The sequence below is a fragment of the Electrophorus electricus genome, chromosome 8 (assembly GCF_041902795.1).
Source record: "Electrophorus electricus isolate QZ-2024a chromosome 8, ASM4190279v1, whole genome shotgun sequence".
NCBI classification, from domain to species: Eukaryota; Metazoa; Chordata; class Actinopteri; order Gymnotiformes; family Gymnotidae; genus Electrophorus; species Electrophorus electricus.
In genome coordinates, this window is record NC_137504.1 from 11,213,841 (window position 1) to 11,231,739 (window position 17,899).

Consider the following 17,899-nt stretch of genomic DNA (forward strand, 5'->3'; position numbering starts at 1 on the left):
GCGTTGGTGGGACTGCTGTCCGCGGTGCGCTTTGCAGTGTGTGACGCAGCAGCACATTACTGCGCTGAGGTCCTTGGCGTTACCTTGAGGCTTCTTGGCAGACACATCAAAGTTAATGAGGCGTGGAAGGACGGGCTTATGTGTCCTGGCTGTCCGGCTGTGCTGCGAGCGGTTGCGCTCCTGCAAGCCAGAGATTGCAGACAGTCTATCTTAGTCCAGGCCCACACGCGCGCACCCACACTACTGGCCAGCTGGTTTCACCTGGCATTGGCATACTATCTCCTTTTGAAATTATGCCATCAAGGACATGTGCAGTAACCATCTGAAAAATGATAGTCCTTTGATGATTTCTAATGAGTAGGTGACCGTAGTTCATCAGTTGTGAATATTTCAAACAGCTTTCGTAGCAGCTATTGTATTTGTACAGTTAAGGATTACATGTTTTTTTAAAGATCTCAGATTGAAACGACGCCGTCGTGCTCGTAAATCTGTCTTCGTCTTTGTAAACAGCCTAATTAAATTTCCCTTCCCCAACAGTCACGCGGCTTCCTGAGGGAGTACTACCGTGAGCACAACATAGAGCTGTCCAAGCTACTATATAAGATGGGCCAGCCACTGCCTAGCTGGCTGCGGGAGGAGCTCCTCCACAGCAGGTAGCCAAAAAAGAGGACCGGGGCGAAACAAAGGACAGGCTCCTGCTCCTCTCCATCAACCCCCTCCCTCACCCCCGCCACCCAGAATTAGCTCCCGCACTGGGTAAGCCGCAGCAGTCGACTGAGCCCTACAAGTGGGGGTCTGGGCTCCAGGAGAAAAAGGATCGGAGAGGAGAAAGTGAGGTGCCACAAGGGAGACACTGAGGCACCCTGGCATTTCAGTCTGAAAATGAGGAATGTTTGTCAGTACGCACACACAGTGGGAGATTGTAAAGACAATCTGGTTGTGTGTGTGTGAATGAATAAATAACTGACTGTGTGTGTGCTTGTAGGAGCCCTGCTCTACGTGTTAAGTCATGGACACCTTCAGACTCGATTTTCAAGAAAGAGAGCAAGAGCTTTTATAAAAATAACATTGTACCACTCTGGACAGCACACAGGCCAATAATGGATAAACAAGAGCCAGGGTGGAAAATTCAGCAAAATTGGGTTTTGATTTTGTTTTTGTTTGTTTTTTGTTTTTGTTTTTTTCTTTCTTTAAAACATGTCATATTATATTTCAAAACTGCAGGGACAGACTCTAGCACTGTAGTCTCTGTAGTTTGTTTATTTTTGTTTTCCTCAATTTCTCAAGATTGTGCCCACTTCACATCTACCCACTAGGATGGAATGTGACATTTAAAGGTAAACATTATTTATATTGTAGTTGCAAACCACACAAGACTGTTTAAGAAATCATGGTACTTAAGAACCTGAACAACAAAAACAAAAGCAAATAAGCTACATCCAGAATAAATGTGAGTGTAAATATGGCAATGTAGAGTTACCCGAGTATCCTAACGCTCTATATTATGTGCGGTAATTGCCTTAATTCAGCTGTAATAAACCTAATACTATTAATTTGACAAGGATGTACATGACCAGAAATGATATGCCTTGAGGGGGTGATCACTTCATTATTACAAAGATGATCATCACCAACTGGATCTGAGCATTTCCTTATCAGTCTCAGTTGAGAATTAGCCAGTGTTTTAAAGGAAAAGTATTATGGAAAAGTTGCTTATCCCTTTTCAGAATAACATGGTATTTTTCCTCCTTTCAGGAATGTTTATATTTTTTAAACCCATTTTTATGTCACAATTGATCATCCCATCTTATTATAGCATTTCTCTGAGAGGCCTGGGTTGGTCGGTGAGATGTCAACGAATGTATTACTTCCTTTGGGAGAGATGCTTGTATGTGAGAACCACCTCAGTGAAACTTTGTTTAGTAATTATGGACTACCGATACAGCATGTAAATTACACCCATAACTGTAAATGCACATATTCTATCACAGATGTAGGTTAATGCCTAATGGCTGTGGAAATAGGTAGTGGAAACATGAAGCTCCTGTTCCTAGTACTGAATTTGGGTAGACTTTTTTTTTTTTTTTTTTTTTTTTTTTTTTTTTAACTGCTATAATTCCAGTTTTAAACAAACCCCAATCCTTCCTTTGCTCTTTCATCCTTTTTGTGTATTACACTTTTTTAAAAATGTTTTGTTTTGTTTTGTTTACATTCTCCATCTTTGATTTCGGTCTTTGCCCATTATCCTGATGATGTCGGTTAGGTTTAAGAAGACTGAACTGAACCTCATCCTCCACTGCTGTGGACATCATGGGCTCAGTGTCCTGTTTATCAACAGCCTGTATCCCAGTGCTGCTCTAGTCTACACTACAATGCATTCTCATTATACTGTCAGACTGGGGGAGCCATAATGTCTTCTGTATGCCTTTTAGGTCCAAATGAAAAGCATGGGTGTAGAATGGCTTAATATGCCATTGGGGCTTATGAAAGTCCTTTGAAGCAGTGCAAATTGTCACTTACCAAAGGAAATCATTACATTTCTGTTTGGTTTGCATCACTGATGTTTTATCAATCAGTGCCGTTTTGTAGTTTATGATGGCTTCCTGGTGTCATTAAAAGCATACCAAACAGGTAGGCAAAAACTGAATTCTTCAGCAGTTGTGTATTTTAATGAGCTGAAGATCAGGAGGATTAGTTATCCAAATTAAGAGCATTGATCTCGGTTTAATTCTATTCAGTTAAATGAGCACATATGTAGAGGTGGTGCCAGTTATTTTTCCAGCCATAGCTGTTTGACAGAGTAATATTTCTGCATTGAAGGACATTGGATGAGAATAATGTGTTGATTTCACAGCAATCATTTTCAACTGAGCAATTTTGAGAATTTCCCACAAGTAAAAATTTTGAAGTAACAGTATCTGGAATTTTCATTTTTCCCGTATTATAAACCATGTCTGTATAAACTGGCTCTTTTGGTCTCAGAGTATGATGCTTGAAAAGCACAACTGCTTTTCTTTTGTTCTTTGACCAAGGACTCTAGGAGATGGATACATGCCTCCTGTGAAACGTATCCCGTATCACGCAGGTTTTTGCATTAGTCCACAATTTAAAGAACCACGGTAGATTTTGTATTTGCAGCACTCTTTAATGGAGTCTAACGGGCGCATGCTGAAGTGCATACTGTCTGTGGTACTGAACCATGCACCTTATATGCACTGTCTGGTTTTCAGTTTAAAAAAGGCAAATTAAAGACAACAATCCTTCATGCTGATCACAGATCAATGTATAAACAATAACCCTTCGATTTTTGTCCTGATTTAGTATTTTTTCTAATGGCACCCTTAATGACAACTGTAATAACAATGCAATATTATCTCTCCAGGTGGGAAGTGGGAGGTTTTGCACCAAGCACAAATTATGTTTATTTAAGTTTTCTTTGTGCGGAAGTTTGTTGTGAGCCAGGAGAGTTTACGTGGAGAGACACTTTGAACAGACTGATCTTGGTTTCCATAATTCTGACTGACCACACATACATATAGTTGTCAATATGAAATTCACACTGCCAATATTGTGCTTTCTGTATCATAATGTAGGGTATCAATAGATAGTGATTTAAATGAAAACTGTAAGGAAACAATAATCTGGACTGTACAATCAAACCTATCGTTGTTAATATTTTTTATTGTTGGTAGCCAATATTTTTGTGATTAATTTGCAAATAAAGAAACCACTGTTTTTTTAGTTCTTTGATTTTATCGTCATTGCATACGCCTGTAGTGTGGAATTGGGCTACTTTTCTTTTGAAAACATTTTAAGGTCAATAAACCTTCCCAGTCTATAGGATAATCAATAAAAATTAATTTATTTATATTTATATATATATTTATATTTATACAAATGATGTCACAAAGCAGCTTTACAAATGTCCAATCCATGTCCAATCCCCCAATGAGCAAGCCAAGAGCGACAGGGACAAGGAAAACTCCCTACCACGTCATGTTCCAGTCCGTGGAGGGCGGATTTATGTAATTAAATGATAATAGATCAGTTGTCTACCATTACCTTTGCAACATTCCCTGTGTATGGAGCTCAGTGTGTATGCAGTTTAACTTTTGAGCAAAAATCTTTAATTTTTTAATTTTGTGTGATGATGCAGTTGCATTGTGATCAGGACTTATGAAAAGAGAATAAATTGTGTGAAACCTATACCCATCATGGGGAGCTAGTCACTAAAACCACCAGAGTAGACATCCCACATAACTATGTAGTGGAACGGAATTGGAAAATCATGTAATTTACAGCAGTATCAAGTATAGCCAGTATAAAACCCGAGTCATCCCAGTTTTCATGGGGGGGAGATGGAGCCCATCCACTGACATGTGACTGTAGCTTTTTCTGTGGACTCCCTGCAACAGCAGGTTGCTTTCTCTGTGATGGATAGCTACATCTCAATCTGACAGCTGTGGGGGGGAGCATGGCAGGGTGCGACTGCTGCAATTCATCATCCTCCAAGTGTATGGCGTTGGCCACACGCTAAATCATTCGGACGTGGCCAATGAGCCGCAGTATTAACTGCAGTCTGCTCGTTTACCTTAGAAAAGCTGAAAACTGTCCGTTTACACATGGAGTGTTATAGGTTATTTATGTGGGCTGTAAGGTGGGTAGTCTTATGAATAGTTAAAATTATGTGGCGTTGTATTATGTAGTTCAGACCCAGATACCTATGTGGGCAAACTCTACCAACTAACTTGAATAGCTTAAATTAATGCTGTAGTCATGTCACTAAATACCTTAAACTGAATAACAGTAACCAGGAATTTAAACACAAGCCTGGTAAGTATTCTCTAGAACAAGTCTAAGATGCTTAAAGCAATACACTGGGCTACATGACTAGGGAAGGATCGCATGCACAATTTAGAATTAATCTTTGAAATAGTGGATTAAAACACTTTTTTTTAATTGTTGTCTCATATATATATATATATATATATATATATATATATATATATATAAAGGAAGCGAAGAGTATAAGTTTAAATTGTAACATTCATTCCATGGGGGGAATGAATTTAAACTTATACTCTTTCATACATAAATTTTTATTTTAATATACATTTATATTATACAAATTTATATTTGAGTATGTGTATTTTTTCTACGCATAATGTATATGAACATTTGCGACAATGAGGCTCTTATTCTATAAAATCTTTTACCATTGAATTCCGTGTTTCAGATTTGAACTTTCAACCCGGCACCAATTTTTTCCTTTCTTTCCTGTTTCGGCCTCGATTGGAGACATACATAGGTAATGAATCCTGAATTAAAATCTCCTGTAATCCTTAGTTATTTCATGAAATAAGTCCGAATTTACAATATGACGTTTTCCTTTGCTCAAAAACAGGACGACGTTTTGCTGTATTACAAAAACAAATGTTATATTTCCTGCACAATTTAGATTAGATTACTGGTGTGGGACTATACCCCATATTGGCAAGGACAGTGAATTAAACTAATCGTGGTTGATGGTTTTTATATGTAAAATGGAAATGCTATTTTATGCGGGAATACTTTAACTGTTTTGTTATTTAGTAGTTTCGTCAAACATTTACCCTGTAACGCTATTAAATTTGTTTTATTTTGTAGTAACGAGCTAGCTATGTATGCTAACTAGCTATCATAAGCAAAGGTTTACATTTAGCTGGTTTTCATACATTTGCTCGCTATTGGTTTTAATCGTCAACTTAGTTGTGCGTTTCGGTGACATTTGCCAAGTCCTTGTATGTGAGATGAACTGGAAGAGCAGTCTCGTTAACTCGCGTTGTTTGTGTCCAGAACTTAGCTAGCTAGCTAAGGCACAAATTACATCGCCACTATTGCAACTGGTTACAGTATAAATTTGTAGCCGGCTACGTAAACATGTTTATCGCTCAGTAGCGAATTTGCTTTTATACTTAGGTTAATGTTAAATAGTTTTGAATCGGTGTTAAAAGATAAATGCACGTTTTTTTTCCTAGCAATGGCACCTCGCAAGGGTAAGGAAAAGAAGGAGGAGCAGGTGATCAGTCTGGGGCCCCAGGTCGCTGAAGGCGAGAATGTCTTCGGGGTTTGCCACATCTTCGCCTCCTTCAATGACACCTTTGTGCATGTCACTGACCTCTCTGGCAAGTACGTCGCTCCGAGCCCCGCAGTTGTCTTGGCTGCAGCAGTTTATCGTCTCGGTTGCATTGCACAGGCTGCAAATGCTTTGTAAATAAACGTTGCGAGCTTGAGCTTTGATGGTAGATTTGGCTGACCGAAAGGTCTCCCCCTGCCACAGAGAGACGATCTGCCGCGTGACCGGTGGGATGAAGGTGAAGGCCGACAGAGACGAGTCCTCTCCCTATGCCGCCATGTTGGCTGCCCAGGATGTGGCTCAGAGGTGTAAGGAGCTGGGCATCACCGCCCTGCACATCAAACTGAGGGCCACAGGCGGTAACAGGTGAGACCCTCACTGCAGACATATGGGGAGGGTACTGCTTTTATTCTTCTACCTAAATTGTGTATTACTGTAATATGGGCCTTTGCAAAACTGCAGAAAGCCATAATATGTCTGTGTTAACTAATAAGCCAGTGTGCTGTGAATATTGAGACCCAACTCATGTTCACTTTGAATATTCTGTGGGCATAGGTTATTTTGGTCAAAAAGAATGCCAGTCTGTCAGTCACCATGACACATTAATTGGCTGCAGTTGTGATGTTAATATACTGCCAGGAATATTGAAAAATGGATCCTCAGCACAAGGGGCCAGTTATTGTCTACCCATCCTTCATAATCTCTAATGATGTTCTGAGCATCTGACTGGATGCCTGTGGTCTGAATATTCAAACCTATGTTTTTAGAACCAAGACTCCAGGACCAGGAGCACAGTCTGCTCTCAGGGCTCTGGCTCGTTCCGGCATGAAGATCGGTCGCATTGGTGAGTGGATACCTAGGTGATCCTTTCCTTTCAGGAAAGCCAGTCAGACCTAAACATCCCATCAGTCAGCTAGTGCTGGAGTGCATCTGCACTGCATGTTTTGCTGTTTGCTGCTAATGCATTTGACTGGACACGCCAGCTATTTCCCGAGCGCATTATCAATTTATAAAGTGTTTCAGGGCTTGATGTTTTCCATCACTGCGAAATTTCCAGCATATGGCCATTTATGTTTCATAAAATATTCCCTGCTCAGCTTTTAATAAAACAGCAACCATTTCTCTAAATAAAATTCTCCAAAACGGTGTGGATTTTGCTTTGGGTGCATTTTAACCAGCTGTGTTTGACCAGCTGTAGAGTGAGAGGATATGTGAATTACTATTGGTCTGCGAGCAGGGTGGGTGATTGTTAGCAGTAGGCTACTGTTAGCAGCTGTGTGGCATGCTGAATGTCTGTAATTTTGTTTTTGGCTCACTAATGTAATTTTACATTGTTTAAAAGTTGTGAAGAAAGTGCCATGGAGTGTGAATGGAGGAACATGGTGGTGATGGGTAGCCTCATTGTGTTGCCAAGTACATTAATCCACTTGTCTCCTGTGTTGTAGGCTTCACATTATGTAAACGCACATTACATTATGCATATTACTTTCATCCATAACCCATTTGATGTTTTAAAAGCAGGGTGGGCAGTCCAGGTGCATAACTGCTTATTGCAGATAAATAACTTTTTTTTAAAAATTGAGAAGTCTGCTGTTTTATCTCCTTTGTGCTATATATGAATTAAGATGAACAACTAGTGGCTTCAGACCTTTTTGAGAATGCAAATGCAATCCTTGCATGTAGACCCATCAGGGTTTATTATGCAATTACTAACAGCTTATTGTTGCTTTTAAGCTTACAGTGACCACGGGAAGGGTTTTATGTTGCATGTGACTAAAGTTTTGATACATCTAGGCTTGTACTCTTAAAGGAAACTCGAGAGTAGTAAATTTCATCACATCTGTGATGATTTAATTTTCTAGGGGAAAATGACTGGACAGTGGTCCCTTATCCAAAGTCTGCAGTGTTTTCTTTCCGTGACAATCGCCTGTTCACTAAGGGGTGTGTGTGTGTCGGGGTGGTTCATGGTACCGCAGCTAGATGGCATGCTCTCCCTTAGCATTCAGACCAGTGCCACTGTCGAGATGTGTGGTGCCAATGTTGTGAAGACTGTAAGTGTTCACTGCAGTTACTTCTATTTGTAATGCATACAGGTGCGGATACAGTTCTAACAGGGCTCAACTCCGTGAGAATTGTGCAGGCTTAATGAATATATCATTCTCGGGCACGTTTCCTGATGAAGATTAATCTCGGCAATTTACAAACAACTTTAAGAATGGCAGTTTTGCGAGTGTTACCCAAAAGCCTTCTTAATCTCCCAACACAACAAACAAATTTTAAGTACTTCTTTGTTGACTCTGCCTGCGCATCTGCATTTTGGAAAAGCACATCAAGCCTGTAAATAGGCACGCAATTCACCTTCCTGTATCAGTCCAGGAGCACGGCAAACGGGCATTTTGTTTACTTAATTTAAATATGGACATCAGCAAATCTCTACTTCCATCAAGTTAAATTGTTTGTATCTTGTGAATTTAAATACTTTTTTAAATGAAGTGTGTGTGTGTGTGTGTGTGTGTGTGTGTGTGTGTGTGTGTGTGTGTGTGTGTGTGTGTGTGTCCACTCTCAGAGCTGAAACAAGTGACTTTGTACTGGTTTCGTACCACTATACTCCACAACACTACATTCAGATGTAGGAAGTTCATTTAATATACTAGGGACATACCGACAATTCAAGCTAGTGTATATATAATTTGATACTGAAACATACAGTATGTGAAGCAATTTGAAAATATTAATGTTCATGTGTTGTCATATGTGCTGTCATGCTTTGAACAAGCCTGCCAGTGAGAGGTTAGAACTGCACGTGAGTTTGGAAGTGTTTAGTGAATTAGGAATGGGTCAGAGTACTTACAAATTAACAAATAAGTACTGAAGGGTGTCAAGAACATTCTTAAATTTTGAGCATACTTGGGAATAAGTATGTGATCACAGATTATTTAGTGTTACAAATGCTTTGGGAAACCCACCCCTGCACAGCATATCATTTTAAGCATTGTAGTACTGGTCTTTGCAGCAATGTGTAGATGAGCCATCTAACAAATTGCAAAAAACATTTTAGCAAATCAACCCATTGTGATCAGCAAACAATTGTAGTTAAAATGATGCTGATCATTTATCCAGGTTTTACCTGTGGTCTTAATCAAATTTAGTGAAATTACAGTATGATGGTCAACTTTGTGTAACCCCAGCAACTATTCTGAAGTTGATTCTTCAACACTCCGGAAATACTGTGCCAGTGTCTCCTTTCAAAAGCAGTACTATGTGTAAGGCATGGGCTAAATTTCATCTCATCTCAGTAACAGTCTACAGGAATAAATCTTGATGCTGGCTCTTTTCTCTCTTTCAGAGGATGTCACCCCTATTCCATCAGACAGCACCCGCAGAAAGGGAGGTCGCCGTGGGCGTCGTCTGTAAACTTGTGGATTTTTTCAAATAAAAATTCAAATAGCCATTTTGAGTTGTCTGTGTTATTGTATTCACTCTGACTCTCCATGCCAGTCCACAGACAGTGAGGCAGTGTGCAGAACAGCTCCTGTTTAATTGGGTAGATGCGATTTTTGTTCAGATATCCCCTTCCAGCATTATTTTTGCATCATTGATAGAATCTCATGGGATTGCTTTTAGAATCAGTTCTTTATTTGTTTTTGTCCAATACTGGTCTACCAGTACTGTAGTACTTTGAGGTTTCCACTTGAGTGTGGCTTAAGGTCAAATTGTCCTGAGCATTATCGAACTACTGTCATGTGACTTGGTAAAAATTTTCTTTGGCTACTAAACTAGTTGGGCTATCAAAATGCATGCCTAACTGGTTTGACGCATTAGCGAAGGATGACTCGTAGTCTGGCACCTATGGGAATACCAAAACAACTTTTCACTTAGGTTACATCCTGGTTGAAAGGGAAATTAAAACTAGGACATGAAGGGACTCTTGTAGATTAAATATTTGCATGAAGGATGTTGGAATTATTTTCCCTGAAAACGATTTGTTGGCAATTAAAGTGCATGTTTTATTCCTGTTAGTATCAAATTGTAGGTAATAAAGAGAGGTCTGAAATTTGGATAAGTATATGATGTATGTGCTAGTATAAAAGACTTGTAAGCAATATAGATCTGAGTATACCTTGATCTAGTTTATATAGGGATTTTAGATCTGGCTGTGGAATGCCCATTCATATTAGTGGTGGTTACTGAAAAGTGTTCAGAATGAATCTAATGAGCCTGACTTGAAACCATTCCTTCATGGTAGTACACACTAATTTCTAGCATGAAACATTACAAAGTTCTTGGAAATAAAATGCCAAATTAAAGTTATAAAGCTCCTCTATTACACTTATTCCTACAATAGCTCTCACACGGTTTAACTGAGGTTTAATACAGCTATTGAAATGACTTCGCATGAGGAAACAAAATAGCCTTCCCCAACCACTGGTTAATTTCCCTTTTACATTATTTAAATCCTAGATTATAAACTGTCGACTATAAAATTGTTTTGGGGGCTTTTAAAACATATTTTATTTAATTGGTTTGTTTTGTCAATAGCTCTTCAAACAGTTACACTATCAGAACCATATTGCGCACGTTAACAACATTAGCAAAAAGGACTCAGTACGATAAAATACAGAGTGCTGCTCTCAACTGATGATGCATTCAGACAGCCAATCAGAAAAAAGCAAAGCCTAAATAATGCTCTTTTCAGGGGGGGATTTCCTCTCTCAGGTTTAGTGTCTGTGCCTGACTTCCAATAATATTTTTCGGACAAAGGTTTTTTTGCACTACAGCTGTTTCTAGTGTGATTTTTGCCGATTTGTGACCAAATGGAAACGCCACAAGGACCACTGCTTCGGAGTCAAAGTCAGGAAAACGATGTCCCTGCTGGTAGCCAGAGAGGGTAAATAATAATAATAATAATAATTATTATTATTATTATGCTAGGACTTGTATGTGTAGTATATAATTCGATTAATTTCCAGAGCACTGAATTTTTAAAACTGAACTTTGACATTTTAATTTGGAATAAAACTAAAGTTTTTTTTTTCATGCTAGAGAAGTAACTTAGAAAATGTATAACATTTCATCCAACATGTAAGGATCATAGAATACTATCCAAACTAAATACCTATCTAAATATATGGTACAGCCTGGCAAGAGTGAGCTCTAAGCAACCATACAGCAATTATAAAATAACAACTGTATCATGCTGTGCTGCTCTAACGTGGCCGTTTTGGCGAGTTTTGTTTTTTTACAGTGCTGAGTCTGAGTTGCCTTTCCTCTTTCTTCCGATGCCTTTCGGTTTCCATCGCAGGGGCTCCAACAGGCAGGCGTTTAAGGTTGCCGGGCTGACCCTGCTGGCGACTGTGCTCATCGTAGGCCAGGCGTTCACAGCCTACATGGTGTACAGCCAGAAGGACAAGCTCAACACCCTGGAGAGGCGCTCCGACCGTCTGGAGGAGCTGAGCCGCAGACCCTCTGGTTAGTCTCCAACCAGGGGCTCTGCGCTGTTCACTGCATCTTCCCAACCCCACCGCACCCGCTAAGCCCTAGAAACAGGAAGGGTGTAATGTTTACGGCATTAACAGTGGTGGCGAGCTGGAATTAGTTCTAATATCGAATGCAGAGAAATGTGACTTTTTGCTGCTTTAATTGGCCTACCAACTGTACAAAATTACTGTAGAAAATACTGTATAAAGTACTTGCAAATACTTCTGGCCCATTGCTGCATTCTAGATTAAAGAACATTGTGGATAAATAGAATGTTTTTTAAGCATGTTTGAATCAGACCTGTTTGTTAACATGATTTTAAAATGTTTGTGGTTTTCCTTCCTTGTGCTCAGTCATGCGTGCTCCCATGAAGATGGCAGTGCCAATGAAAACCCTCCCATTGGTGCTTGATGAACTGAATACTAAAGACATGAAGGTAAGAGATTGTTAATGAAATGTTTTAAATATTTTATGTATTTGCAATAATTTTTTTAAATGTATATTTACATCTTTATTATTAGTTTCCCAGCAGCCTTGATGTGTTTTGCGACAACAGCATTTGGCCACTGGGTGGCAGGGTTAAGTTAAAATGAACTGCAGGGGGAAAAAAAGTTGCGTTTACTGAGGCGAGGGAAAAATCTATGGTTTTTATTTTAAATTCAATGGTTCTGAATGTTTTTCTTTTCCAGACTTCGTCCAGTCCTGCTCCCAAGAAAGGTAAGATACTCCTGAGTGTCACCACCCCTTCGAAACACTCTCCACTCACGCATTTCTACATGTAAGTCTACAATGGCTACACGAATGCTCCGCTATTGTCCGTATCACACTCTTCCCCACAGACACCATGACGCAGTGCCAGAAGCAGGCTGCGGGACTGACCAGCGCCGACTCCTTCAAGCCCCAGTGTGACGAGAATGGAGACTACCTGCCTCAGCAGTGTTTGACGAGCCCTAATCTGTGCTGGTGTGTGGACAAGCGCGGAGTCATGGTCCCTGAAACTGCAGCCCAAGGCCCTGCTCAGTGCAACACTGGTAAGACGTGATCACTGCAAATAATAAAGTGACGCAATAATTACTTATTGCACTTCAAATGTTACATAAGTATACATTAGATTACATTACATAAATAGAGTTTATTAAATAAGATTAGTGTTTTGTTCTGGGATTAGCCATCTTGTTCCTTTCTTATTTTTCAGATAAAACTGAGGAGTAAGTGAAAAGGCAGCTGTGTGAAGAAGATTACGCTCTGATTTTGTTTTCTTGCTATACGAAACATCTCTAGTGTAAGGCATAGCTTCAGCGTTTTGAGTGGTATTGCACATTCATTCGGAAACATGATTACAAGTGAAGACTCTTGTAAGATATGCAGACTATATTATGAGTCATATCACACTGCTTTAGTTAGTTTGGGACTGTTAGAAACTATTATTTTCTCTCATTTTTGGTTGAATGGTATGGGGGAATATAGAACTGTCATTTCTCTCACAAATTTAAACTGGGATTATGTTCCATAGGTTAAGTTCCATGTGTGCCATATTTTTGGTCTACACAGCATCGAACTGGCCTTGTTCTGACCCAAAAATAAGCAGATGAAACTGTTGTAGAATTAACTATTGTCATGGTGTAACAAGTTTAGGAATGAAAGCGATTAAAATATTGCTAAATTGCTTTAGTCCTCCTACACATTTATAATCAACACTGCAGCTCTTTTAATATAAAAAATATTTTCTGCCTGATTGCAATTTTAATATCAAATACATTTTTCCCGCTTTGTGCTCAATCTTAGAAACGTTTAAATTAAGACAATGTATCTACTAACCCTTTTATTAGCTTTAGTCTGTCAAATGATAAGGAATGGTGCATGGGAAAACTAGGAAGATGGATTCAGGTAACTGAAATAAAATGAAAGTGGTGGAAATAAAATTTTTACTAACAGTAACTGTGTGGTGGTCTATATTGCACAGCGCCATCAAATACCAGTCGAAACATGGCAGGGTTCTAGCGGCTGGACCACTGGCTCTAGTTGAAGAGCTGATCTGTCCATTACTGGATCCTCTGGGGGAGCTACCTACATAGGCTACCTCTCAGCATGTCCGTCTGGGTGCAGCGGGCACGGACGCCGCGGCGTGGGCTGTGCGCCAGTCTCCCTGGAGATCTGCCCACGCGTCTGACCGCCGTAACCCGCGAGAGCTCGCGTGCAGCGGGGGGCCACCATGGCGTCGGATTCACAAAGGCCCCGGTGAGGTGATGCCTCCAGCTGCCTGGTTCAGTAGGGGTTACGCAAAAGGCGGTGGAAGTTCCCCGTCCGTAAGTAACTGAAGCCGAGCTTCAGTACAGATGTCTCGGGAGCATGCCAGTCTTAGCGTTTAGAGCCCAGTCGGACAGGTAAGCAGGAACTCCCCGCAGGACAGGTAGGGAAACACTATTGAAGTTAAGGGAAAGATAAGCTTAGGCCTTTGTGCCACAGAAACATGGTGCACAATTGCTTGTGTAAAAAGAATCAACCAACGCACTCCTCATTTACTCCGCCGAATAAAGATTTTAGCTGGTCATCAAAGACGAGAGCAAAAAAGGTAAGTAGATATCTGTTTGGGGGCTTCAGCTTTAGTTTTCTATTCCTTGTGGTACTCATCCTCAACATGTCTGCATCTAATATGTTTGGGGGTATTATTATGCAAATGGGGGTATTATTTCCAAATATGGGTAAGTCCTTCAGGAAATCAGCTTGGTTAACAGTCCAATAATATGTTTACTATGGAAAATTAAAGTATATGAAACACATGAAGAACAATGCTAAAAGTCTAATTTATGCAATGAAAGGGAAAAAAAAAATAAAATATATATATATATATATATATATATATATATATATATATATATATATATATATATATATATATATTACAAGAAAATGGTATGCAACATGATGTAACAGTACTCAGACAGCAGAGCAGTACCTACTTAAACATAATCAAGTGACCTAAAATAAAGCATGACAATGACATTCAAAAGAACACTTCAACCTTACAAATACACAATAAAAAATGAAAAGAAATATGAAAGCTTACTTCATATTTACAGATGTTAAAAATAATAGGGGTACTTGATACAGTCACAGCACTGTTTAGCACTGGCATAACAAAGTCTATTAGCAATGTTTAAATCAACTGCCTGACAGCCATCCCTGATAACACTTGGTATACAAAATTGTGTGTGTTGGTTCCCTTTTATTACAGCATAGTAACAATACCAGTGAGGATAATGGGCAAATGTGATTAATTTTTCCATCCGTAAGATATTGGGAAGATGACACTGGTTGTGCGTAGTACTCCCATGCCTGGTCATCACTATCACCTATCCTGAGAGGGGAGGAGGCACTGATCAAAGCTGCCTGTACTGCTATTGGACACCGGTGGTTTAATGGGTGCTTTGAATAATTCAATCACCCTATATTGCAAAATTCTGTAGACTTTAACCTTGGACATTCAAGGAATAAAAGATGTACAGAGCTCAGAAAGTGACAGTGGCCCTACCAGCACAGTCACAGTGCTTTAGGAAATCTCGCCCCTCGGCTGCAGGTGTAGTGCTAAACAAAGTCTCTAAACAAAATTTGTTTTTTGCCTGGCAGTTAACACCTCATATGGAATTAAACACTTCCTGCATAGTTTACAGTTGGCAATCACTTTACATTGCAAAATTCCTATAAAAAAAAAAAGAAGTGAGACCTTTGGTACACTGCTTCCAGGAATGTCCGAGGAGAAAAGGTGTTTGAGACGGCATGTTCGTTCTCCCCGCCCCACACCCCGGTGTCCACAGTTCTATTTGCCTTTCCTAAAGGAGCTAAAATAGTCCTTAATGGTCTGCTCAATGTTGGGCACTTTGTAACTCTGAGCAGTGTAGATGCCTGTGCATGTTCCCACGAGCACGCCCATGATGGCCGACGACCGCAGCTTTGCTACCATGTATCCTGCCAGGAGGCCCTTGAGGAAGGGGGAGCCCAGCACACTTGCCTGAAAAGCACATTACATAGCTCAGGTTCCTCATGCCTGTGCCTATCAAGCATTTCAGAACAGGGATACTGACCTAGGATCAGTCTGCATCCATCACTGCAATTTGGATGGAAAGTTCAAAAACTGATTCAAGGTCTGTAATTGTACTCTGCACAGCTTTACAGTTGTTGGCCTTTGAGTACAAGGCTAATGCAGAAAGCAAACTATGAGTAAGTGAGAGAAAGATATATTTTTTTAAAAACCTTCAAAAGTTACAGATCAGAAGTCAGAGGATTACCTGCGGGGCTACAACCTGTACCTCATTCTCCACTTGCTTCCGAATATCTTCCACCTGACCTTTCAGAAAAGCTAGACTCTTCAGGTGGCTGAATGGGTCCTAACACACACACACACACACACACAGCATATACTGTGGAAAATGTTTCCTAACAACCACAAAAGTTGACATCCATAGTTATGGTGCTAGGAAAACCAGTTGGGACGCACAAAAGCGGAAGACACAAGTGTCTGCTTTAGAGATAGACTTCTGCCCAAGTTAAAAGGCAGTAATATGCTGCAGTGCCAGGCAGGGTAGAGCGCAGCGCTGTAGTGGGAGAATGCACGACACCCATACTGGAAAAAATATGCTGTCAATGCAGGGTGTGCCAAAAAAAAGGTTCTATGTAAGATTCCCGATGCAGTGTGTGAAATGCTTTACAAGCGAAAACGAACGAGGAAAGAACGGAGTGGATCAAAATCGTTAAAAGCCACTAAGTGTAAAGGAAGATTGAAAATCCTAACTGAAAGTGGATGCTGACAGAAAATTTAGGACCATTCGAGTGACTGACAAGCCAACGTAGGCTACAACATCCAAAAAGGTTGCTTCGATAAAAATAGTTTAATAAAGTTAGCCACTACGAAAGCAGACAAGAATACAAAAAACACGTCATATCACCACCGCCACATAAATGATTACGGACAGATATCTATTAAGTTTTTTATGAGTACAGAGCCACAAACCTTGTCACCCGCCATGTTCGCGTGTATAGGCTCCTTCCACCAAGGAGGACAGATGGTGTTCGATTACTCGTCCTTGCACCATTAGTATAGCCTATTCTGAGTTTGATTCAGATGGCCTTGTGTGTGTACATGTAGAACAGTAATTTTGTCTAATTTTGCGCAAAATCTAAAACCTCACGGAGCACATACTGTGAATTACGGATAAAATATTCTGTTTTTTTCTGCAATCACTTTGTTGAATGGGAAAGAATCCTTGGCTCTCGATACTGTAACTGGCAAACATTTCCACATTTGTGTGGTTTGTTTCGTTCACAATTGCCTACGCTTTTTTTCTCGAAATAAAGCTCAGTAAAAACCAGCCGTTGTTGGTGATTAATGAGTACTTCCATAAAAATACAGCCACGTCATAAAAGATATTTACTCTGTTCAACATTGGTAACAAAAGGATAATCCGGTGGGAATTAGCTACGCCCTTCTTATATACCTTACAGAGAAAAGACGCTCGAGGTGCAACCTTCGTTGCTACAGCAACACAACGAAGGCGCGAGGAATAATCGCGAGGAAGGCGCGATCAAACGGGAGGTTGTTTCGTGACGGACGCTGGACCAGTGTGTCTCCCATCCCCCATACACAACATCTCTCCACTTTTAGACTGAGAACAAGGACTGGCGCTTCGATTTCAGTTCCTTGTCTGTGTTCCGGTTCCTTTAGTGGGTCTGAGGGAGTAGGCTGATGCAGACAAAAATCATTTGCATGAAGACAGTTATTTAACGCAAGAGTCAAATGGGTGATCATTTATGTAACAGCCTTTACTGGTCTTGCTTGTTGCATAGTAGGGCATTTTTCTTTGAGAGGACCTTAAAGAACCTGCCCTTTCCACAATTATATTGCATTTAGAAAGCTGAGAGAAAGGAAAATGATTGTTCATTCTTTGTGGTTTTACAGATTGAAGTTCCTCTGTCTTCTTGTGGGCCAGATTGTTGTTACTAATCTCCACCTGTCATGGAAATGCCACAATCCTAACTGAAACTGAATGCAATCCTATTACACACATAAAACACAAGGTACATGAACAGTCATCCTTTAAACAAAGTGTTGTTTAACCTGATTATCAGTTACCTTTTCATGCCAGTTCAGGGTAGGTTGGTAATTTTATGTGTTGTCGTAAGGAGCCTTTCTGCTGAGCTTTCCTTTACTGACGGATGTCGAGCCATCCTTAAGGCAAAACAGTCAGCATCAGGGAGACGAAAGAGAGAGGGAGAGAGAAGCAGAGGGGGAGAGAGAGAGGAGGAGGAGAG

The 17,899-nt window shown here is 40.2% G+C and overlaps 4 protein-coding genes and 1 long non-coding RNA gene across 14 annotated transcripts in view; 3 read left to right on the forward strand and 2 right to left on the reverse strand.

Moving 5' to 3' along the window:
- ndst1b (N-deacetylase/N-sulfotransferase (heparan glucosaminyl) 1b) overlaps positions 1 to 3,741 on the forward strand; it is a 55,307-nt gene extending 51,566 nt beyond the window's left edge. For all 10 annotated transcript variants that reach the window (XM_035527227.2, XM_081718861.1, XM_081718856.1 and 7 more), the window contains one exon: positions 538 to 3,741. In XM_035527227.2, the coding sequence (XP_035383120.1) occupies positions 538 to 657 (120 nt within the window). In that variant the 3' untranslated portion in view covers positions 658 to 3,741. The remainder of the gene's footprint in view (positions 1 to 537) is intronic.
- A 1,495-nt stretch (positions 3,742 to 5,236) lies between these two features.
- rps14 (ribosomal protein S14) lies at positions 5,237 to 9,566 on the forward strand. The gene is made up of 5 exons (XM_027000080.2): positions 5,237 to 5,308; positions 6,018 to 6,168; positions 6,320 to 6,481; positions 6,883 to 6,959; positions 9,462 to 9,566. The coding sequence occupies exons 2-5, from the start codon at positions 6,020 to 6,022 to the stop codon at positions 9,527 to 9,529; spliced, it is 456 nt and encodes a 151-aa protein (XP_026855881.1). The 5' UTR covers positions 5,237 to 5,308; positions 6,018 to 6,019; the 3' UTR covers positions 9,530 to 9,566.
- A 1,254-nt stretch (positions 9,567 to 10,820) lies between these two features.
- cd74b (CD74 molecule, major histocompatibility complex, class II invariant chain b) lies at positions 10,821 to 13,527 on the forward strand. Its single transcript, XM_035526993.2, has 6 exons — positions 10,821 to 11,003; positions 11,418 to 11,584; positions 11,947 to 12,029; positions 12,283 to 12,310; positions 12,433 to 12,624; positions 12,789 to 13,527. Exons 1-6 carry the CDS (start codon positions 10,930 to 10,932, stop codon positions 12,803 to 12,805), a joined length of 561 nt encoding a protein of 186 aa, XP_035382886.1. The 5' UTR covers positions 10,821 to 10,929; the 3' UTR covers positions 12,806 to 13,527.
- LOC113571254 (uncharacterized) lies at positions 11,491 to 12,015 on the reverse strand. Its single transcript, XR_003409978.3, has 2 exons — positions 11,894 to 12,015; positions 11,491 to 11,652 (listed from the first exon to the last, which is right to left on the reverse strand). It is a non-coding gene; the product is annotated as an uncharacterized LOC113571254 (long non-coding RNA).
- LOC113571253 (SLC35A4 upstream open reading frame protein) lies at positions 13,267 to 17,868 on the reverse strand. Its single transcript, XM_027000082.3, has 4 exons — positions 17,721 to 17,868; positions 16,602 to 17,330; positions 15,880 to 15,978; positions 13,267 to 15,602 (listed from the first exon to the last, which is right to left on the reverse strand). The coding sequence occupies exons 2-4, from the start codon at positions 16,614 to 16,616 to the stop codon at positions 15,411 to 15,413; spliced, it is 306 nt and encodes a 101-aa protein (XP_026855883.2). The 5' UTR covers positions 16,617 to 17,330; positions 17,721 to 17,868; the 3' UTR covers positions 13,267 to 15,410.
- Between the last annotated feature and the right edge of the window lie 31 nt (positions 17,869 to 17,899).